Source organism: Budorcas taxicolor, chromosome 8 (genome assembly GCF_023091745.1).
Source record: "Budorcas taxicolor isolate Tak-1 chromosome 8, Takin1.1, whole genome shotgun sequence".
In the NCBI taxonomy this organism is placed as follows: Eukaryota; Metazoa; Chordata; class Mammalia; order Artiodactyla; family Bovidae; genus Budorcas; species Budorcas taxicolor.
Window position 1 is genome coordinate 47,026,925 of NC_068917.1, and position 23,669 is coordinate 47,050,593.

The window sequence follows — 23,669 nt, forward strand, 5'->3', positions numbered from 1 at the left end:
TTGTGAACATGAAATGAAATAAACTGTACTCCTGATTGCCAGACAAGTTTAAGTTTCTTCTTCTGAATGCATTTACCTTAAAGCAAATATTCTGCGGGCTTCCCTCGTAGCTCAGTCGGTAAAGAATCTGCCTGCAGCGCAGGAGACCCAGGTTCGATCCCTTGGTTGGAAAGGTCTCCTGGAGAAGGAAATAGCAATCCACTCCAGTATTCTTACCTGGAGAATCCCATGGACAGAGGAGCCTGGCAGGCTACAGTCCATGGAGTCGCAAGAGTCGGACACAGCTTAGCAACTAAAGAGAAAGAAATGTTCTGCAGGGAGCATGCTTTGTTGTGCTTCTTTCCCCCTTTCTTCTTGGTTCCCTGAGGAACCACTAGTCCCTCTATCAGTAGCCTTGTGGTTGGAGTTGATATTCATCCTGCTTCTGCTGTGAGGGGAGGCCTTGCTCAGCTTAAGCCACTCCGATCAGAGTGAACCCAAAGACTCTGCCTCGGAATCCTGGAACACAAAATCTCTTTTCTTTGTGGAGCTTAGTTGTGTGAGGTTGTGAGGCTCACAACTGCCTTTTTCATGATGGATAAGCCTGGAGTTTCCAGGGAGCACTGCTGAAAGCCTGAGGATGGAGTCAAACAAGAGAAATCAGAGATGAAAGATGGGCCGAGCACAGGGGTATAAGCCCTGAATCCAACTGGGTCTGAACCAATTCTACATCTGGGTTAATCTATTAAGTGAACCAATTAACTCCACTATTCCCTTTGAAAACACTGATTAGAGTTTGGTTTTCTGTCTGTTACAAAAGATTGCCAGCTAAGTACTATCCTCAGGCTAAGGCTTCCCAAATAGGGTGCCATTGTGCACCTGTGAGCTGAGTTATAGATATTACTTGAGCATGATGACCCCAGCCCTTGGGAGGGGCTCAGAACAGCCAGAGGTCCAGGGATGGTCATCTCTGGAAGCAAGTAGCTTTGTCCATTTACCCCAGTGAGACAACAAATGCAAAATTTTAATGTGCCCCGTTATGGTGATTTTAGAAGATGTTCAAAAGTTTTATAAGACTGCTCCATTCCAAAGGTAGAGCCTGCTACTCCTCTCCTTGAAAGTGAACTGAACTTTGTGACTTGCTTCTGAAAAACAGAATATGGCAGACATGAGGGAGTATGATTTCTGAGACTAGGTCATAAAGGACACTGCCACTTTTGGCTTGCTTCTCCTGAACTGCTCACTCTGGGGGAAAGTCAATGAGTACCCATGCAGAAGGGGTTGAGGTCCACAGGCAGAAGAACTGAGGCCTCCCATCAATGACCAGCATCAACTCTCTAAAGTTATGAATGAGCCACCTTGGAACAGAATCCTCCAGCTTCAGTCAAGCCTTCAGATGAAAGCAGCTCTGGCCAATGTCTTGATTGCAACCTCCCATGCAAGACCTTAAGTCACACTGCCCATCTAAACTGATCCTAATCCACTGGAACGGTATCAGGTATTGTTTACTGCTGTGTTAAATTAATGAGTTTAGGGGCTGGCTGGCTGTTATATTATGCCTTAGTAGATAATATTTACACCCAGAATGTGAAAAAGATTGAGAAACACTGCTTTAAGTCCAAAAAAGAATACACTGGTTACTGAAGACATACACAGCAATATATGAGAAACTTCAGTTTTAGTCTTTTTTTTTTTTGCAAAATACTTAGTTAATAGCAGCATTACAACATTTGAGATAATAAGCATTTAAAAATACATTTAAAGCAAAACAAAAGCTCCCTGTCTTTGCAAACATACTTGCAAACACAATTATCAGTGACAGCTCTAAAAGTTTTTGCTTTTATAACTAATGTATTGTTATAGAAAGGACTTCTAAGTGAATAGTATTATGGCATTTAAGACAAACCCAATCAGGTCTACTCAATAAATTCAGGTTTCACTTTCTTGAGACTCTTAAGACATGGTGACAGTTCCACTCAACACCTTGTTACAGGAAAGGAGGCATGAAGCTAATCAGAAGGTTTCTCCCATAAGCTTGTATAGAAGTTTGCAAAGTAAAATCAAGTGGGCTATCACCGCATAGCAGCTTTCTCTAACTTTCAGGACACAAAAGGCCTAATCTGCTTTACTCTTAGGAATGTCTGAAATGCTTCTTTCTTAATCCCTTATTTAGGATACATAATCATTGGACAAGGAAGTGGCAACCCACTCTAGTTTTCTTACCAAGAGAAACCCATGGACAGAGGAGCCTGGCAGGCTACCGTCCATGGGGTCACAGAGAGTCGGACACGACTGAGCGACTCTCACTCACCATCATCAATCAGAGGACCAACGTTCAAGATCTTTGTTTATGCCATTACTCAAGTAAGTGCAATGCCTCCACTTCATTTATAACCGTTACAGAAAGAACAACTCCCCTGGAGTAGGAAATAATAACTCACTTCAGTATTCTTGCTTGGAAAATTCCATGGACAGAAGCATCTGACAGGCTATAGTCCACAGGGTTGCAAAGAATCAGAAACGACAGAGCACACACCCAAAGAACAACTAAACTATCTGGAATTGAGAAAAGAGCCAGGGTTAGTTCAGTAAGAGTGTGAGTTAAACCAGTGTTGACGGGTTCACACTCGCCAACGCTACCAGCTTCACTTCTAGGTAAGCCCATGGGCTCTCAGTCAGAATTTTTTCTTACTCTAGACACTATTCCTCCTATTTGCCAATCTATAATCTGAGCACACAGATCAGAGGCATCATATCATATAAGTTGAGAGTTTCCAGAATTGTACCATCCAATATAGTAGCCACTAGCCACATCTGGCTACAAGCACCTGAAATGCGGCTGAACTTAAAATTGAGATTAGGTGTAAAGTATAAAATCTCTAAGTATAAAATATATACATACAAATTCTGAAGGCTTAGTATGAAAAAAGAAATGTAAAGTACCTTGTCAATAATTTTTATATTGATTACATGTTGAATTGATAATATTTTGTATATATTGGTTAAATGAAATATATTATGAAAATTAATGTCACTTCTTTTCCTGATTTTTTAATATAGCTACCAAAAAATTTAAAATAACATATGCAGCTCATATTATATTTCTATTGGACAGTGCTGGTCTAGAAGCAGGCCTACTCACAGTCATTCACTTAATTATTCAACATATGTTTATTAAGTGTCTTCTGTGTGTGGAGTCCTAGGCTAGGAGACAGGAATGCAACAGTGAACACAAGTTTTTGTACCTATGAAGCGTGTGGTGCCCACTGCAGTACAAGAGAGACTGAAAGTGAAAGCAGGGGGCATTTAATCTGGAATATTTTAGGTCACAGATTTTAGGGCTCCTAGAGTTAAAAGCCAGCCCTACGTGACTTAGCACCTAACCCTTATTATATCTGAAGGCACAATATAATTGGTGTTGATAAAAATGGCCACTCTCGAGTCACTGAGAAAAGGTTATATTCCATACTGCCTCTTGCAGTTTGCTGTGCATTATGGCTACAGCCATACAGATGCTCTTTCTCACTAAGCTGAGAAGCTCTGGAGGGCAGTGACAATGTTCTTTGACCTTGATCTTACCCAGTTTCTCCCACACAGAAGATACTAAACAACACACGGAACTAAAGCATGTCATATGTACTCATTTAAGAAAACAATTAAATACATCATATACTTTTGGAAGAGTTCTGCCCCAAATGTCTAAAGAACAAAAGGTTTGCCATGTAAACTAGTAAGTTTCAGTAATTAAAATAAAAATGTCCTCTTCAGAATATAAAATTCATGCATACCTGATGATATAAATGAAAAAGTTCTGTGATATCTAAATGAAATTCTCTCTCATGACCACCAAGACTAAATATTATATATGAAGTGTGACCCTGGATAGCACTGTTTGACCAAGGCCATAATTAGGCATCTTTCTTCTTCTCTGAAATGCTTTACCAAAGAGTTGTGAGTTGTCAAAACCAAAAAAGACGAGTTGCAAAAGGAAAACATTTTGCTTGCAATTCTTATTATGTTTTCAGTACCAGTCAAGGTAATCAGTCATATTAAAAAATATATTTTAATTCTCAAATAATAACTTTGTTCATCTTTCTCCAAAGAATCCAAAGCTGAATATATTCTCTAGCTGATGAACACATGCTGACGGACAGCACAATGTTCAGAAATGAAAGCAGAAGTATCACTCTTTTATAAAAATAAACTTGGTCCCAGAGAAGAGAATAAAAAGTGATACAAGAGTGAGCGTTAAGAAAAAAAAAGCCAAGCTTTAGAGGAGAATTGTTTCCATTTTAGTAAATGCAGCATCTGCAACTTTGAGCGGGTCCCTCAGAGTACCATGCATCTCCTACATCGGTGGTGGAGTATGCACCCCTCTAACGTGTGTTAAATTAACAAAAAGCAAAAATAACTGTACAACAATTAGTCCACCATTACCAAAAGGGAAGCAAGTCCACAAATAATTGATCCCCGGATTTCCAGCCTTCATGATCTTAAGATTTCTAGTAAGCCCTCCCCTCACAGATTTATTGGAATGTTTGTACTCCAACAAGTTCAGCTTTTTCCCATAAAAAGGGAATGGGACAAGTTCACTCTGAATAGGTTGGTGGATAACTTTTTCATTTTCCCTTGGGCAATTTGGGTTTATCTAAGTATAGGTTAATTCAAAAACAGATGGGAGGAAGTCATCCCTTGTCTAGGCAGTGCCTGACTACTCAGCAGGAGATGTTATTTATGCCTTGTACAATTACGTGAAAAAGCACGCCTTAACAAATAACACAGGCACCCCTGATGAACCAGCCTCCAGCATCTCCATCTGCCAAACGTCTGAAGTCTGGTCGCACCCCATTTGCGTGCAACTTCCACGCTCTTTTGGGTTCCAGAGCTTTCAGAGAACGTCCGCTCAGGGAGGGTGTGGTGTGTCCTGTGTGGCAAATATCCTGTTTTAGGCACCAGCGGGTCCTTCTCCAGGGTCACAGAGCCTCCAGTCTTCCTGGGTGAGGATAGTTTTTCTTAGCTGCCCTGTGACAACTGGGTCTCACATTTCCTGAAACTAGATCTGTGGAAGGAGTCTCTGAAATTAAGGAGGGAAGAGAACAGAGGAAAGAAAGATCAGTTAGCCTTTTAAAGAGAGGGAGGGGGAAAATCATTCACTAGAAAAGGACATCTATCATGGGGAACTCAGTAAATGAGTAAACAAGGGAAAGTGCAGCCATGCCTTTGCACTAAGCCAGGAGAAACCCAGGCAATAATTTGGCCCTGGGAAGATGCTGGCAGAAGGCCACAAGGAGGGGCCCCGAGAGGTGAAGGAGAAGGCGCAGGAGGATCGGGATGCCAGCAGAGCAGACAGATCATGCTCGGGCAGCTTCTATGATTCCAGGGCCCACTCCCACCCCCAGGGGCTCTGCAGTTCTGACTGTCCTTTACCCTCCCCTGCCTTCTTCTCACCTCTTTTGACTGTCAACTCTGAATATTGGCTTGTAGAGTTCCGGAATTTTCCGCTCGATCATTGGTCGGAGGTTCTCTTTCAGCTTGCCGTAGTTCTTCTTGAGTTCCTGCTGATATTCCCTCTGATCTGCTGTGATGAGACGCTTGTTTTTCTCTACGGCTTCCCCGCATCTGAGAAGCAAAAATCAGGGGGGAGAAAGGAGGTTGTATTTCATAGAGATTTTGTATATTTAACTCATACAGGTATGCTATAACCATAACGACCTCCAGTGAAAACTACAACATGGAAAGCTTAACTAACTTGCCTCAGGTCACAAAGTCAATTAACTGCAAAGCCAGTTCCAGAGTCTGTCTCTCATGCAGGATGTTACATACCAAAGAAGAAAATAATCTTATTTAAACATAACGAAGCCTTACCTTTCCTTTTATACTGTTTTACCCAAGGGAACTTACTATCAACAAACCTCGAAGAGACAACACAATGGTTGAAACTTAGCAGACATGCAATGACTAGTAGAACTGATGCTTTGGAATTATGGTGCTGAAGAAGACTCTTGAGAGAGAGAGTCCCTTGGACTGCAAGGAGATCAAACCAGTCAACCCTAAAGGAAATCAACCCTGAATATTCATTGGAAGGACTGTGCTGAAGTTGAAGCTCTAATACTTTGGCCACCTGATGCGAAGAGCCAGCTAATTGAAAAAGACCCTGATGCTGGGAAAGACTGAGGGCAGAGGAGGAGGAGGTGACAGAGGTGATTGGATGGCATCATCGACTCAGTGGACATGAATCTGAGCAAACTCTGGGAGATGGTGAAGGACAGGGAAGCCTGGCGTGCTGTAGTCCCTGGGGTCGCAAAGAGTTGGACATGATTTAGTGACTGAACTACAACAACGATTAGCAATGATTCAGGTGCATTGGATTCCCATGATCAACATGGTTTAAACTGTTTTCCTAATAGTGGTGCTTGCTTTGGGTAGTGTTACTGGGGATACCTGGTGACTCAGTGGTAAAGAACTTCCCTGCCAATGCAGGAGATGTGGGTTCGATCCCTGCTAGGGAAGATACCCTGGAGAAAGAAATGGAAACCCACTCCAGTACTCTTGCCTGGGGAATCCCATGGACAGAGGAGCCTAGAGGGCTACAGTCTATGGGGTCAAAACAATGGGACATGACTTAGCAACTGAACAGCAACAAGGATACCCAGGCCTTGCTATCAAATCCTCCCTATTAGCACTGAACATGCTCAGGATGACGAAGTAATCAGGTGGCATGTAGCTGTGGGGCAGGGGAAAGCCACCTGGCCTGAGCAACATTAAACCTATGGACACAGCTTCATCATGGAATCCGCCTGCTTTAGAAGAAAGGTTTGATTCAGTGCACCCTAGAGGCCTTCTGCAACTGGATTTTCACCTATCTTTTAAGTCTGACATTAACTGAAGCAAACTGTAGTATACACAAGGTTGTATATCAAAGGTTTCAGGGAAGAGGTAGGAAGGGGAGGTATATAGATTCCTGAGAAATCTACATCACCCCTTATTATTTTTTTTATTGCCCCTTAACTAACAATTATGAGCTACTACCATGTGTAAAATGAAATTAGTTTCAGGGTGACTTCAAGGCCCAGTTTGGTAACCTTGGCAGATGAGAGGCCTGCAGAAGTGAATTGCTACCTTGGCGATGGGCTACTCTGCAGACTTCCAAAGTAACTACACTCTCTATGATCTTTGTTATCAGAAGACATAATATCTACAGATACACATAGTGTTTTAAAAAGACAAATATATTAATAGGTAGAATGAAGACTCATATTTGTATAAAGTAACTTTATATTTTAACAAATTTTATAACATAGTATTTCATAGATGTTTTCTGTATTTCTTTCTTCCATTTGGATTATAATCTCTAGGTTTTCTTACAAAAATTAAAATAATTTTCATTATGTTAATTTAAATTCATAAACTAAAGAGAGCCATGAATTAAATTTCCCTCCTAGAGAAGAGCCAGATCTCTTGGGGAATGTATACAGGATCATATAAGTACATTAAAAATAATTTTTTAAAATGGTCTTCTCTGTAACACTTTTATTAGGTCCACAGACATCTGAACTGTGCAGCTTTCACTCAGTGACACACTGTTCCAGATGGCCCCCTCCCTAGCTGTTCACTTTGTTGATAAGTTCACTGAACACAAGCATATTCTTACAGTCAACGCGCTGGGGTTTTTCAGCAGTCCTACAGAAACCAGACTGATGGGGACTAGGAAGGACAGGAAGTTGTGCTTTCAGAACACTGTTCCTGGTGTTATTGGAGAGTAACTCTCACAGGCCTCTACCTAAGGAGTTAGATGTCTTTTCTACAGAGAGCGTGGCCATGAGCCCTGGCCCTCTGGATCTCTTCCCTCCCTCCTCTGCAACGTCCCTTCAGCATAGCTCACCCACCAGTCCCTAAGTATGACAAAAAATTGCTAGTTGCTTCATCAACATCCATTCCCTGTCTTCCTTAACAACAGAACTCTAGGTGGTAAACCCGGGCTTCCCTGATGGCTCAGACATAAAGAATCCACCCACAATGCAGGAGACCTGGGTTCAGTCCTTGGGTTGGGAGGATCCCCTGGAGGAGGGCACAGTAACCCACTCCAGTATTCTTGCCTGGAGAATCCCCATGGACAGAAGCCTGGTGGGCTACATCCATGGGATTGCAAAGAGTTGGACACAACTGAGTGGCTATGCACACAAACAGGTGGTATACCCACCTGGAAAACTCCATTCCCTAGCCTCCTTTATAAAAAGGGATGTCTGATGAGATATAAAATGAAGTCACTAGGAAAGCTCTTAAAATGAGTGTAGATGTTTGCTCTTTCCTCATTTCTATTCCTGATACTTGCCTAGGATGTGATTGTGATTGCCAGAGCCTTAGCAGCCATTTTGTGACTATGAGGATAGATACACTAAAACCAGGATAGCAGAGCAAAAGAATGGGAAGAGCCAGGATCTCTGATGACTTTACGTGACTAACACACAGCTGTGGGATGGCTATCTCTGATCTTATTTTATATGAGAGAAAAATAAGTTTCTATCTTAAGTCACTCTTACTTCCTTTCTCTGTTACTAGCAATTGAATGTAGTGCCTAGTGAGAACTGCATTGCCTAACAGTTAAAAGGACAGACTCTGGAACTGGAATACTCACCTCTGAATCTTGCTTTGCAACTTATTGGCTTTGTGACATTAGGCAAGTTACTTATGCATTCCATGCCTTAGTTTCTTCACTTGGGACATGATGGTGATAATAGCCTACCTCATAAATTTTTATAAAGAGTAAATGAATTAAATATATAAAATGCTTAGAATGTATAGAAATTATTTGTTCTATGTAAGAATAAGGATGTACTTTTAGAGATTTTATATTCCAGTTCATTTTTTTTCACAGTTGATGAAACTAAGATGCAGAGATGAAGTACCCTGTCCAGAGTCAAACACCTTTGGGGACAAAAAACATGCATGTAAGTCCAAGAGCCTCATGCTCCCAGGCCAATGTCTCATCAGCCCTATCATGTGTTATGGTATAAACCTTACAGAGGCAGATGAGTCATTGGTAGATAATATCTACATTTAACTCAGATTAATTCTCTTTCCTACTCAAATAGATGCCATTTCTATTTGCTCCATAACGTTATATTTATCAGTCACTTCATATGTGCCAAGTCCTAGTCTAAGCTCTATGAACTGACTCTCTTTGTTTTGGAACTAACTTTAAGAGGTTGTTACTATTTTATTCCCATTTTATAGCTTGGGAAACTGAGGTTGGGTAACTTGCCCAAGGTCACAAAGCTAGTTAAGGCAGAGTGGGTATTTAAGGCCAGGTGACTGGGCTCAAGAGCCCACAATCCTGACCCCAACACCACAAATGCTGCCTAGGAAAGACCCTGGCTCTTCCAGCTAGAAGCTAGGCATATGGCTTTGGTCTCAAGTTGGAACTATTCTCTCTGGAGTCCCAATTTGTGGTATTCTGCTTTTCTCATCTGCCCGGCAACACTGGAGCACGTTCCACCTGAGCTGCTGCACTGAGGGGAGAGTCTGACGGAGATGCTGAAGACCAGATCGGCTCCCTGATCTCCATGACTGGAGTGACACGCATGTTCCAGGCCCTCCGAGGGAAGGAAGGATTATTTGGCGGCAAGGCACCTAAAGAACATCTGGCCTTTTTGCAGGAAGAGCTTCAGAGGATATGAGGGTCCCGTGGGCAGAGCCACCTTGGCTGGACACCTCCGTGTGGCTTTCTCCAACCCTGTCTCCAGCATTTCCTCCCTCCCAGCCTGACCTCTATCAAACCGCAGACCCCAAGAGAAGCCTGTCTCACTGGGAGACTAGTCTAACTCCTGATTCTGCCACTTAGCTGCTGTGTGACCTTGGGCTCATCACAGTCTCCTTCAACCTCGTTTCTTTCATCTATACAGTGGGTTTATGGGGATGGAACGGTCTCGGTGTTTGAAGACCTGGCTGGGTGGCTGCCAGTGGGGAGTGCTGGGCAGCCAGTGTGGCCTACTTCTCCTAGGGCGAAGGGCAGGTAACGGTTCAACAGAAGACACTGTTCCTGGATGCCTGCATCACACTGATGGGGAGGCACGTGTGACTGAAAGTACAGGGCACTGTTGGGGCAGGGGGCGCACCCCGGGGCAGAAGGGGCAGCTGTGGCTGGACCCTCCTATATTCCCAAGCCCCCCACCTCCCTCGGATGGGCTGCCTCCCTTGGGTAAGCCACAGTGGCCCTGTCTCCTCCTCTTAAGGGGTGAGATTGGGACTATGGGCTTGGGAATACGTCCAACCTTGAGTCTGATACCTGGAAGCAGATTCTGAGGACCTACTGCAACATCCCAGAACCCAGGCGGGGGTGGAGTCCAAAGGGGTGTGTGTGCGCGTGCATGTGTGTTTGTGTGTGTGTGCACGCGCACGTGCACGTGTGCTGCTTGGCTCGGCTCTCAGTTTTCTGTCAAGCCTCCTAGGCCCACTGAGACAGGTCTCTGTGACCCTGGAAAAGGGACACAAGTCCTTCAAACATCCCCACTATGGACCTGCTCCGGAGCAACCTCTCATGATGTTTAACGCTTTGTCTTCCCATCAAATACTCAGATCACTTTTCACCAACTGTTTCTTTTATCACCCACACTGCACAGTTGCTTTTCTTTTGGCCACTTGGACAAATTCACTCTCCTTCCTCTTCACAGACCATAAGTCCTTTGAAGACTCTATGACCATTTGTGCAGTGAGACTCTATTGATGTATCTGAGACAACATCCCTTAAAGGTAATCTGGGACTGATGTCAAGTCCTGCTATCTTTTCTTTAAATATGAAAGTAAATTTAAAAATTATTTAGTCTTTATAGGAATAAGAAAGTGTACATGTTATGGACTGAAGGGTTGTGGCCCCACCCAAAACCACATGTTGAAGCCCTGCCCCCCATGTGATGTGATTTGGAAGTAGGGCCTTTAGGAGGAATGAAGGTTAAAATTAGGCTGTAAGGGTGGGACCCATATGATGGGATTAATGCCCTCATAGAAAGAGACCAGAGAACTGTCTGCTTCTTCTCTCTACCATGTAAGGATACAGTGAGAAGATGGTTAAGCTAGTAAGAGGGAGAACCTCGACTGAATCTGCTGGCCCCTTAATCTTGGTCTCCCAGCCTCTACCACTGTGAGAAATAAATGTCTGTTGTTCAGCTGCTCAATCTGGTATACTTTGTTATAGCGGCCTAAGCTAAGAAATACAAGAAAAATTAAAAATACAGACTGGCACAGATCTCAGTGTTTTAAATGGTCTGCATGCTCTGGGGAGCAAAGGAGGGATGCCGAATGCTGTACCTCTCCATCTTGGCTTCTGAAACCTGGAGATGATCAGAAGGGGGATCAGGGCCCCAGCTTGGCAACCATCTGGAGAGCTGCAGGACTGGCTGGATGAGCATCAGCCACAGCAGGTCAGCCTGCCAGGTTCTTTACCGCTCCAGCCAGTCTGTCACAGCTGAGTCAGAAAGGCCACCGCCTAGCAGTGGGACCCAGGTACAGTATAACCGGGAGCGTATATTTCTGCTATTAGCAGTCAGCACCGGAAGGCTTACTTATAGTGGGCTTCCCTGGTGGCTCAGGCGGTAAATGGTCTGCCTGCAATGTGGGAGATCTGGGTTCAAACCCTGGGTTGGGAGGATCCCCTGGAGAGGGCAATGGCTACCCACTCTACTTCTTGCCTGGAGAATTCCATAGACAGAGGAGTCTGGCGGGCTACAGTCTGTGGAGTCTCAGAGAGTCAGATACAACTGAGCAACTAACACTTTTTCACTTTTCCAGGCTCATTTATGTTCACCTTGGAAATCTGGGCTTACTGATATACCTATGGCCCAAGCCTGCTGAGAAGCTGGCGCTCACTCAAGGCAAACCCAGGAACACTTTCATGCCCAAACGTTTCCCACTCCTGTGTCACCTCTGCAGAGAGCAGAGTTGGGGGAGGAAATACACAGGTACAAACAACTTGAGCAAACAGTTTCTCTATTCATTGCAGAGCCGCAACTTGCTGACTGGCCTTGAGAAGCAATTAAGCCATGGAGGAAAGGAAGGTTTCCTCAGCGGCTACTTGTGTTGAAGGTATAAATTATAGATCATCAAATTCACCCTTGTAAATGTACAGTTTGATGAGTTTAATCATCATTTATGTATTAAACTGTAAATTTATAGTTTAATATGGTTATGCAACCTTCCAGAGAAAGCGATGGCACCCCACTCCAGTACTCTTGCCTGGAAAATCCCATGGACACAGGAGCCTGGTGGGCTGCAGTCCATGGGGTCGCGAAGAGTCAGACATGACTGAGCAACTTCACTTTCACTTTTCACTTTCCTGCACTGGAGAAGGAAATAGCAACCCACTCCAGTGTTCTTGCCTGGAGAATCCCAGGAGACTGATGGGTGCTGTCTCTGGGGCTGCACAGAGTCGCACATGACTGAAGCGACTTAGCAGCAGCAGCAGCAGCAGCAGCAGCAGCATGCAACCTTCACCACAGTCTCACCCACTACTTTTGATCCACGTGAAATAAAGTGGAAAGAAAGTCACTGTCCTCTGACTTTGACAGTGAAGTAGTGAGCAGAAGTACTGTATCGCCTATAGCCTTGTCTCATTTGTACTAGGACTTCGCTTTGGCACACATGTAGTGTGGTGCCTAGTACAAAGTGTGGGCTCAATAACTGTTTGATGAATGAATGAACTGGCATCTACAGTTGTTAAAAAGTGTAAAAGCAATGGCATGTTCATTGTTTTGAAGGGAGGAAAGGGGGAGAAAAATGTTGAGTGACAACCGGCAGGACCTGATGGATGGAGCCCTTGGGGAGGGGGAGGGGAGGAGAAAATGTGAGATGGGGGCAATCAAGCAACCTTTACATTTTTAACAGTCTCTGCTCAAAGTTCAGTTCCATCCAGCAGCCTTAGCAGCACCTGGAAGCTTGTTAGAAATGCAGAGTCTCAGGCCCACCCCAGAACCACTGAATCAGAGTCTGCATTTTAACAAGATTCCCAGGTCATCTGTTCGCACAGCAAATGTTTGAAAAGCACCAACAGATGTTCTTGAGGCTTTCCCAGAACAGGGCGGCAGCCCACCAAGCACAGGGGAAGGACTACAGCTTGGTTTCCCATAGGAATCACTGGAAGGGTTGGAGAACAACATTTTAAATGGTGGATTTGATTTTGGAAAGCAACCAGTTTTGCAGGCCATCTAGGGAGAAAGATAACTTCACCATCAAAAGTCTAATACATGACTTTGCCAGAGGATCATCCCTAAGAAAATTCATCTCCTTTTGTGTATCTGGCCTGGGACTGGTTTGACTCAGCTCTGGTTCTCTTTGTAGTCACTTGTCCTCAGGCTGGAAGCTAATTAGAAATGCTTGTTCAGTAGATTTATAAGGACATTTTAACTAAGAAACAGAAAATCGCTTCTCTTAGCAAGCTTCCTTTTACATTTATATTCTATTCAAAGACCTATTTATTTAGCAATACCACTGTCTCCCCAGGCTCTCCTCCCTGTGCTGGCGTGCCCACAGAGCGCACTGCCCTTGCCAGCTCAGAGGAGTCCAGAAGCACCAAGGACACCCCTGCCTCTGCGACTTGTGCTCCTGTCGGTCCCTTTACCAGTAATGGCTCCATCTTCCCGCTGCCCTCTTCCTACCACCTACATACTCAAGACAAGGCGTCAGTAATGTTATCCCCTAAAGCCTTCCCCAGTCACTCCAGCCTGCAACCGACTCTTCTCTCCTGAACTCCGTAACTCTGTATTTCTTGCACTCTCCACAGTTCTTAGCACAAGCTGCATAGCTTTGCTGTTTAGCCAAATAAAAGTCCTCTTGTCAGAAGCTGAGGCATACCCAGCTCCTGCATTCCCACAACTACTGCCATACCTGAGCCCCAGTGTGTGCTCATTAAACAGGCCCTTGCAGAGGCCCAGAGAGGCCCGGGTCACTGTGACCGTCAGGAGCCTTTCACCATAACTCATTTTTAAAATAAGATCGACTGTTTTTATTTATTTACTTTTTTGGCTACACTGCATGGCTTATGGGATTTTAGTTCCCTGACCAGGGACTGAACCTGCATCCTCAGCAATGAAAGCACAGAACCTTAACCACTGGTTTGCTGAGGAATCCCCCCATAGCTCATATTAAATGAAACTATGTAGGAAGTATATTAATCTTTAAAAATTCCCCCAATATTCTTCTAGGCTTTTGTTTTATGAAAATGCAGTATTTACTGAAGAATATCTACTTTTGGTATAATGTCAATATTGCTAGGAAATGCAGGAAGCAATTAAAATATAAAACAATAAAAATAAATTTTGTATGTGATGTATGTGTGCATATTTGGACGCACGCACACACATATACACAGCCACACACACACACCCCTATTACTACGCAGTTGTGATTCACTGTAGGACAAAGAATGTCTCCTTTATACATAGCAAATTTGCGTTCGTCTCACTAACGCCTGTGAAGGAGGAAAATCTCACCTGACAGTAGCATTCTGGTGAGTTTTCACTGAATTCAGCAAGCTTTAACTTTTAGCCTCCTTTACCCCACCTGCCAAAGATATTCCTATACTTTATATGCTGCTCTAAGGTTCTGCACTGGTCTGCACTGCAGCAGCTTGGAAGACTGCCCCAAGACTCACTTCCTATCTAGGCTCAACAGGATGCTCTGGCAGCCAGCTCTACTGCAGAATTCAAGAGTGGAGAAGAGGCTTGTCTACCAGTGGGAACTGCCATCGCAATGACAGCTTTGTAAACTTCCAGTTACAGAATCTTGACTCTATCTCTCAGTTTGAGGCAGTGTCTTACATTTCTAAAAATCAGTTATTGTATGATGGGAAATTACAAAGACTGCCGATGCCAGGAAACTCTCAGGCTCTAAAGCACTGTGGAATATCAGCAAACTGAAGGAAGTATGGGCTCTTTGGATTCCGAAGACCTGGTGTGAACTCAACTCTGCTACTAACTGGCTGTGTGACCTTAAGTCAATCATCTCCCATCTCTGACCCTCCATTTCCTCTTTTGTAAAATGAAGACTTACTTTATTTGCAATGTGACTCTGGGGCACATGAGAGATGATAAACATGAAAGCACCATACAGTTTGTTAGTTACTAGTGCAAGTAGTGTTGCTCTGCAGAGGCCTCTCAAACTGAGCATGCATCCGAATCATCTGGAGCATTGTTAAAATACAGGTTGCTGGGCCCCATCTCTGGAGATTCTTACTCAGTGTGTCTGACTGGTATCTGAGAATCCGCCTCGCTAGCCAATTTCTCAAGGGATGCAGAAGCTGCTGGTCTGGGAACCACACTTTGGGAACCACACTTTGAGAACCACAGCTCTACTGAACTCCCAGTCATTTCCCCTCTTACCGCATTATGAATTCCTTAAAGCATAATCTCAACTTGTTGTGATGCCGATAAAGTTTTGGGTCAGCTGGAATTTCAGCCAAAAATACTTGGGCTACTTCCAGTGGTCCCTGATAGAAAAAAGTGAAAAACATTACTGATGTTGGAAAGAAAGTGAAATTACTTGGGAGAAAATGTTGGAGCAACTTCTTAGTTTGAACATTTACTTCTGTAGTTAGTTAAACTGAAACAGAACAATCAAGGAAGGTCTTGAACTCAGAAAAATATTGATTCCCTAGGCAGAGTCTACAGTTTTGGGAGAACACTCAAAAGCATAAATGTATTTCCTTAACCAAATGCTATTAATAATAGATTTTCCTTCATATATAAAGGTAACATACTACATCAAATGGTATATGATTAGAGTTGCTTTCCTGAAAACAGGGATTGTCTTGATCCAACCATTCATATTCATTTGTCTAGTTGCCCTAGTGGCAAGCACCATTTTGTGTAATTGCTGGCTTGAGTCAGAGATATGCACAGTATATGCGTAATCCACATGGTTGAGGGCTTATAAAGTCTTCCATTTTCATTAAAATATTGGGACTTACAAAAAGCAAAAGCTTCTTAATATTTTCTGATCTTGGAAATGTAATGAATACCATTTCTGTCACCTTGATATTCTCTGGGCACAGAATTTCTGCAGGGGAGTTCAGCTGTGCAGAGTGAGGAAAGGGTCATGATATTCATTGAACTTTGAGTGTGAAGGTGTGTAGATTTAGTTCTGAAATTACAGAAGCATACTGGACAGACAGAACTGTTAGCACTCCCTCCATCTGAGGCTGGATCAGTTCCATGGTGAGACTGGAGTTAGAATTCTAATGAATCTGAGAAGATTCAGTCCGTTTTGAAGTGGCCCAAGCAGCAGGGCTCCAGGTCACTCCTGCTTTGCAATGCTCCTGACATACTGGTTTCATCTGACTGATGCAGGAGGTGGATGTTCTAGCCCCTTTCCCTTCTCTCCTACGGCATTCTTAAGATCCATCTCCAGCCCTGCAACAACTCTGCCTAAAGTGGAGATGACTAAGCACTCCACCTGGATCATATGCCAGAACTGGCCCCAGCTGCAATCTTCTCCAAGAAAATGGTACTCTTGAGACACGGGCCACTCAGCTCTAGGATTTCTTACCTACCTTTGGTTGTTACATGAAGCTGAAGAGACCTCAGGTGTTCAGTCTAAATTTAAGAACACCTTTGGCATGTTGATCAGACTTCTCATTGACTTCAAGGAAGGAGGGTGCAGACATATAATGAAAATCAAAATAACGAGAACCAGAGGAGCTGCCACTAGCTAGTTTTGCTTACCTGATTGACAGTAGCTCCAACAGAGCCTTGCAGCACCATTTGAAGCATCTTGGCATCAGGAGGCTCCTGGTTAATGGCAACTGCTAACTGCAGAGTCTTCTTCTTCATATCTTCAATGGCAACTTCAATTGGTGTCAAAACAAACTGAACATGAGACATAAATGTAGGGAAGGTCATTGTCAGGTCTTATAAGCCATGAGCAAGCATGGAGCTATGACAGAGAGGACACTTGGGTTTGAAGCATCAGTGAAGGCTTTCAGAGCAATTTAGAATAATCTTGACAGGTTAAGAGGAAGGAAGAGTCTAACATTTCTTGAGTACTTATTATGTACTGGAAGCTTTACATCCATTTATCATTTTCCTCTTTAAACAACCTCCTATTCTCTCCACTTTACAATCAAAGAAGGATTTGTAAGGTGGAGTAAGTGCCACAAAATGACACTGGTCATAAGTGGGGAGGATTTTGACCACAATAATATCCACATTCAAAATCCATGTTTCTTATACACTGTTAGGTATCCTTTCCTATTGTTGAACAAGTTACTTGACTTAAAATTGGGAAAGCATTTCTTCTTCACCATAACACAAGATTTTGGCATCATGTGTGCTTTCTCTAAATCACCTTGAAGGTGAACTCTTGATAAACAGAATTCTCTTCGGGGTCAATCTGCTAGTTGTTAAGTTCTGTTGGTTTGGAGTATGGGCTAAATGTTATTGGTGGAGTCATGTCCCCTCCAAATCCAGGTGTTCAAGTCCTAGACCCCAGTACTTCAGAGTGTGACTTTAACTGAGACAGGGTCTTTACAAGGGTAATCAAGTTCAAAGAAAGTCATTAGGATGGGCCTAACCCAACATGACTTATATGTCCATCTAAGAAGAAGAAATCTGGACACATGGGTATGCACAGGGGGAAGATGATGTAAGAAACTTAGGGAGAAGGCAGCCATCTGCAAGCTAAGGGAAGAGGTCTGGAACAGAACCTTCCCTCATGTCTTTCAGAAGGAACCAACTCTGCCAGTGCCTTGATTTTTGACTTCTGGTCACCGAAACAATTAGACAATTAATTTCTGTTTCTAAGCCACCCAATCTGTGGTACTTTGTTATATTAGCCTCAACAAACTAACATACTGACATTCTTGGAGGAATTACAAATGGCCGAGAAAAATTGTGAGGACTCTTCCTGAGCCCATGATTTTATCTCTGTGCTGTACCAACCTGTCCTGGTGCTCAGAAGTCTAAAAGAGTAAGAAATACAGCAGATGCCTTCTACGTGAACCTTCTCTTAGCCAAGTCATCAGGCTGGGCTTTCTTTGCCCTCTGTGACACCCATACTGTGATGCGGTTGCTGAACACATGAGCTGCTGGGCAATTCTCCAGGAAGCTCGGTCCCTGTGCTCCTGTACAAGGAGGTGTGTTATTCACCACAGTTCATTTGTGTTTGTTCACCAACTTGCTTACGCCTGTCATACTTGTTATTTTAATGACCTAATCTAATTCAGTAATGCATAAACTGGTGAACTATGGGTGTGGAAAGAAGAGTTGTTTCTATGAAAACCAAGCTAATGCTTGGGCAAGAAGTTGTGAAACTGAGTTGCTATAAAGATTCCTGTCTTATTAGGTGTGCTCAAGACAACAGTCAAAAGCTAAGGGCAAAAAAAAAAAAAAGTCATAAAAATCTAGAAGCATTCTGCTCTCACGTTGTTTTACAAGGTTCTTTAAGCTCTCACTCTACCTTACAGAAACCAAAACCGAACACATGGACATTGCATCATGGGTGAGGTTTATACAAGAAAGACAATGCTGAATTGTGATCAGCCAACCCTAAATCACAGGCAAGGCAGTGACTCTACACAAAATGAATGACAAATTAATGCACATGTACGTCTTTTAAACTAAAAGAAAATGTTGTGTCTAATTTTCAGCAGTTCTGTAGCATGAGACATTTTCTTGATCCATGAATTTGAGGTCTTTTGCTACACATGGAACCAGAAGAGAGATGTCTTTCCTGTATCAACGTTTAGACAGGGAAACTGATGAAGATAAGTGCCTTGTGCAATGTCACAGGAGGATGCTGGGACTAGAAGACAGCTGATCACCTGTCTAACTGGCATGGTGCCCTCCTACAGCCCAACATCAGCTCCTTGGGGCTACTCACTTGTTGTTCCTGTCTCTGATAATTAACAACAGAATGCTGTTGGAATCACCTGAAGCTTTCAAATATGTAAAAATTTAAATAAAATCTTTAAAAATTTTATATTTCATGTAAATTTAACATTAAAATATGAATACAAAGTAAATGTTACAATCGTGTACATATATTTCTATTAAAGATATAACTTTAAAATAGAATATACTTAAATATCAAGTGTGCTATAAAGCATGCAGTTGCCTAAACGGGATTCCCTGGCACCACGGCAGTGAGAGGATAACCACCTTAATAATAATTCAAAGGCATCCCTTTTTAGATTTTTATGTGAGTCTGCCGTGAAGGAGCATGAAGGCAGCCTGTGTGTCATCCTGGGAGGAGACCCAGCCCCACTGGCTCAGCCATGGCCACCGTCCAAGCCCGTTCCCCTCAGTGCCTTTACCTCCTCCTTCTGGGCGACGCTGATCCTGGTCTTGATGTAGGGGAAGGCGTGCAGGGTGGTCAGGATGGTGTTCCGCCGGTACTGCTCATGCAGCTCGCCCCGAGGCCGGCCCTCCAGGGTGAAGGGGGTGGTGTACATGAACCTCCGCAGGTTGAAGTTCTTCTCAAAGTAGGTTAGCCTGTCTTTCATCTCATACTCATCAAAGTAGGGCTCCAAGAAAGTGATCTGTATGTAGGCCTGAGTGGGAAAGGGAAGGGATGAGCTGGTCTGCACACGACCACCCAGGGCGCACTGGGGGCGCCGCGGGACAGAGAGAGGCAGTACCGCCCCTCTGTGCTCACAAAGCTGAGAGAACTAGGGGATGCATCAGCTGTCAGCCATCCTTCCTCTCCACCCCCGGGGAGATGAGAGACAGGACTGGGAGAAGGTGAAGGGAGGGTGAAGTCAGGTCCACAAGCTGCCCCTCCTAGCAGAGCTCACGACCCAACTGAAACTTGGTGTGAAAATTTGCAAATTGCTATTCAGAAGAAGCAAAACTTGGCTTTTCAGAACAACCATGCTATTAGAATGGCCAAACTAAAGAAAACTGACAATCCCAAGGGCTGACAAGGATAGGGAGCTGCTGGAGCTTTCATACACTGATGGTGTGAATGTACAATGGTACAGCCACCTTATGAAACAGATTGGCAGTTTCTCATACTGTTGAATTATATTCATCATATGACCCAGCAACCCCACTTTGGTGTGTGTGCCAACAGAAATGAAAACTTGTGTTTATATTAAACCCTGGACTCAAATGTCTATAGCAGCACTATACATAATAGACAAAAACTAGGAACAACCCAAGTGTCCCTCAAGTGGGGAATGGATAAACAAACCTGGTACATCCATACAACAGAATACTACTCAGTAGAAAAATGGAATGAACCATTACAATATAGGTGAATCACAAATGCATTGTGCTAAGTGAAAGAAGTCAAACTCAAAAGGCTGTATAATCCCATTTATTTATTGTATGATTCTATTTATATGGCATTCTGGAAAAAACAAAACGACAAAGACAGAATATAGATTAATGACTTTCAGGGGCTAAAAACAGAGGGAGGGGATGACCACAAAGAGGCAAGGGGAAATAAATATTTTGGGGTGATGGAACTTATCTCTTGATTTAAAATTCATAGAGACACACACAAAAAAGGGAGTTTTATAGCATATATTTAATTTTAAAATGTATGTACATACACATGCACCCATACCAACACACTATGAAGAAGAGCACTTATTGAGAAAGAAGGCCTTAAAAAAAAAAAGAATGATAATGACCACCAACTCTGCAACACTCATCCACTGAAATGGACAGATAAGGTCACTGACTATTAATAAATACACATAAATCACTATTTAGTGTGAATGAAATCTGGTTATAATCCTGGGTACAGATTCTCACTTAAAAGTCTCACAGCTTACTTTGGGCATCTTAACAGAGGGAGAAACAGCACTCTACGTCAGATACGTCACTAATAACTCTACATGGCATGTGCTGTGCATAGCTCACCATGGGCAAACAGCCAATCTTGTCTTTCAAAGACCTCAAACACTTCTGCGTGAAGGATTCTGCTCACCACAGTTATTGCTTCAAGCTTAGATTGGGGAATGTATCTGAACTAAGTCCTTTGAAATATGTAGAAAAACAAACTCTTATATCTGGACACTTTCTTCCTACTGGCATCCTCTTCATAATATCTTGGAGGGCAGAACTGAGAGAAGGTTAGACTCCTCACTTTATAAACCTGCTGGATGGCAACTGCTCCTCTGTTCCCCAGGCCTTAAAAATACCTTGAACTTGCATTATGTCCAACAGCTCAGAAATCTCTCTCACATACATATCTGGGCTGAGCAGGCAGTTATCACCCTGTCTTTGTCCTTAGCTGGTCTTTGTTTTTCTTTCCTAGCACAGAGCTTCAAAACCTCTTGGAATTTCCTCAGTGATAGTCACTGTTATTCTCATGATGTAACTCATGGTGGGTCCCTAGATAGCTTCAGAATGATGGCTGGTCATCAATAAGAATAATCTTCAGATTAGACAACTGGGACTCTGGGCCAGCCTGAGTGCTGGGGAAGGAGCAGGTTGGCGACTGAGTTCAGTAATGTAGTTGCTGTTTTAATCAAACATGCCTATGTAATGGGATCTCAATAAAAACCCTGGACAACAAGGCTCAGTGGAGCTTCTCGGTTGGTGAACACATTGATATGTCAGGAGGGCAGCAGGCCTGGATTCCACAAGGAGAAGGCATAGAAGCTCTAGGATAGAACTAGCCCTTTGTGCAACCTTTAGCACAAAACTATAAGCATCAGTATAGTCCTTTTCTGAGTTCTGCGAGTCATTCAAGTGGATTTTCTACTGAAAAGTGCCAAGGGAATCCACACATTTGTATTTGTCTGGTCAGAAATGCAGGCTGCTTGGGGTCCCACTTGAGGTTGGCATCTAAAGTGAGGGCAAGCTCCTGCAGGACTGAGCCTTAGCTGGCGGAGTCTGACACTAACTCTGCATGCTGAGCATCAGAATTGCATTGTGGTACACCCAGCTGGGGGCGAGACAGAATACACCCTCACATGAAAAGTGAGGAAACTAAAGTCCAAGCCCTTTTCATCATTCCTCCAACAGCACAACGACCCTGTATTTGGCTGAAAAGAATGCCTCCACCAAATGCTGTCAGTGAGAAGTTTGTATCTTTTCAACATACTTTAAATTGAGGATTCAAAGTGTTAATAGAAGAGCTGTAAAGAAGTGATTAGAAGTGCAAGTTTGAGGATCACAGACCCAACTCTGAATACTGGCTTTGACATTTGCATGATCTTGGAAGTTTCTTACCTATTCTAGATCTTACTTTTCTCATCTGTAAAATGGGAATAACAATATTTACATCAAGGAGCTGTAGGAGGATGAAATGCAACAGTGTATGAAAAGGGTCTAATACAGTGTCAGGCATACAGCTGGTCTTTAATAAATGGTGGCTCCTATTATGATCCCTGCCATCGAGTATGGTTTAAGACTTAACCGTTAAACCGTAAACAACAACAAAAAATTTGGTTGCACTGAAATGACGTGGAGTCCAGACAGAGGAGGTCATTTTATGTTTTGGCGGTAGAACAAAGGGAATCAGAGCCAGATGGCTATTTTTTGCAATATTCCCATACCTTGTTAGGGTCCAGCTTGGTTTTGTCCACAGGAGCAGAGTCTTTTATCACTTCCACAAATTCTGTACCAAAACATTGACTATAAAATGCCTAGGCAAGAGAAACCAACAGATTATAAAGGTTATTTTAACATGCTGCAACTCTTCGTCTCTAGAAGCGGGATAAGTTCGGAACAAGCGTATGGTAGAATGTGCTCTCTGAATTATTTAATGTCCCTCTGAGCTAATGAGCCAAGTTCAGCATTTCCTGAGACAAAAATAAAAATAAAAGGAAGTCCAGCATTTGCAAACTGATCTATACTTCCATATAAAATGTATGCTTGACATCTAATTCAACAGCATCATCTATTTCCAGAAGATGCTCCAGGGCATAGAACTATTTACTTCTCGCCTTTTGTAACCTAGGAACTTGGAGGTCACGAGGCTTCCCATAGTGTGACAACCCACAGTGCAAAGGAAGATAAAATATATGCTTTTAGTTCTAAATTGGGGAAACATATTAGGAAACCAAGTGGCCTGGGGTCAACTGCTAGTTCCTCTCATGAGCTGAAAAACTGTGCAAGTCACCCATTCACTTTGAACCATGGCTTCGTTGGGTCAAGTAAGGATTAAAGTCTCTTGTCTCTTTTGGCATGGATGGATAGTATCGATATAAGGAGCAATTTGACAACAAAAGTGTTTTAAGTTTGACAGTCATGAAAGGACATAAATTCAAAGCAATAGCAAGAAAGCAAAAAGTGAATTTCCAGTTAATTGTCATCAGCATTTCAGGGGACCCAGTTATTCCGCTTGAGATGATTTTGCTTAGGGGGCACCCCATGACTTTCCTCCTGAATTCTTAGTGCCTGGCCCCTTTCCATGTCTGTTTATTTCTTTCTCACTTTTCTCTAGGCTGTTTCTCCCTTTCTCCAGCTTTTCCTCCAAGAACATGCTGCTCTCTTCTGCTACATTCTGGATCAAATGTAAACAGCAGGTTGGATTGCGGCTGCCAGAACATGGGATTAGGTGCTGATTCTGATTATCCAGAGAGGGGTGCTCCTTGGATCAAGAGGAAAAGTTCACTGTGCCCAGGACACAGTGGGCCTACAGTCGAGCATCTCCAAATCATAAGTCGGAATGTTGCCTGGTAACACCAAAAAGATGACCACAGAATTTTCTAGGGGAAATTTGATAATTTCGCCAGATGACTTTAAAGT

The 23,669-nt window shown here is 43.1% G+C and overlaps 1 protein-coding gene across 1 annotated transcript in view; it reads right to left on the bottom strand.

Moving 5' to 3' along the window:
- Nucleotides 1-4,897: 4,897 nt before the first annotated feature.
- Nucleotides 4,898-23,669, bottom strand: part of DOCK8 (dedicator of cytokinesis 8) — a 158,174-nt gene continuing 139,402 nt past the window's right edge. Inside the window, exons 41-46 of the mRNA XM_052644492.1 lie at nt 22,475-22,564; nt 19,277-19,513; nt 16,689-16,832; nt 15,348-15,454; nt 5,428-5,598; nt 4,898-5,053 (exon numbers count right to left, since the gene is read on the bottom strand). Of these exons, the coding sequence (XP_052500452.1) occupies nt 4,993-5,053; nt 5,428-5,598; nt 15,348-15,454; nt 16,689-16,832; nt 19,277-19,513; nt 22,475-22,564 (810 nt within the window). The 3' untranslated portion in view covers nt 4,898-4,992. The remainder of the gene's footprint in view (nt 5,054-5,427; nt 5,599-15,347; nt 15,455-16,688; nt 16,833-19,276; nt 19,514-22,474; nt 22,565-23,669) is intronic.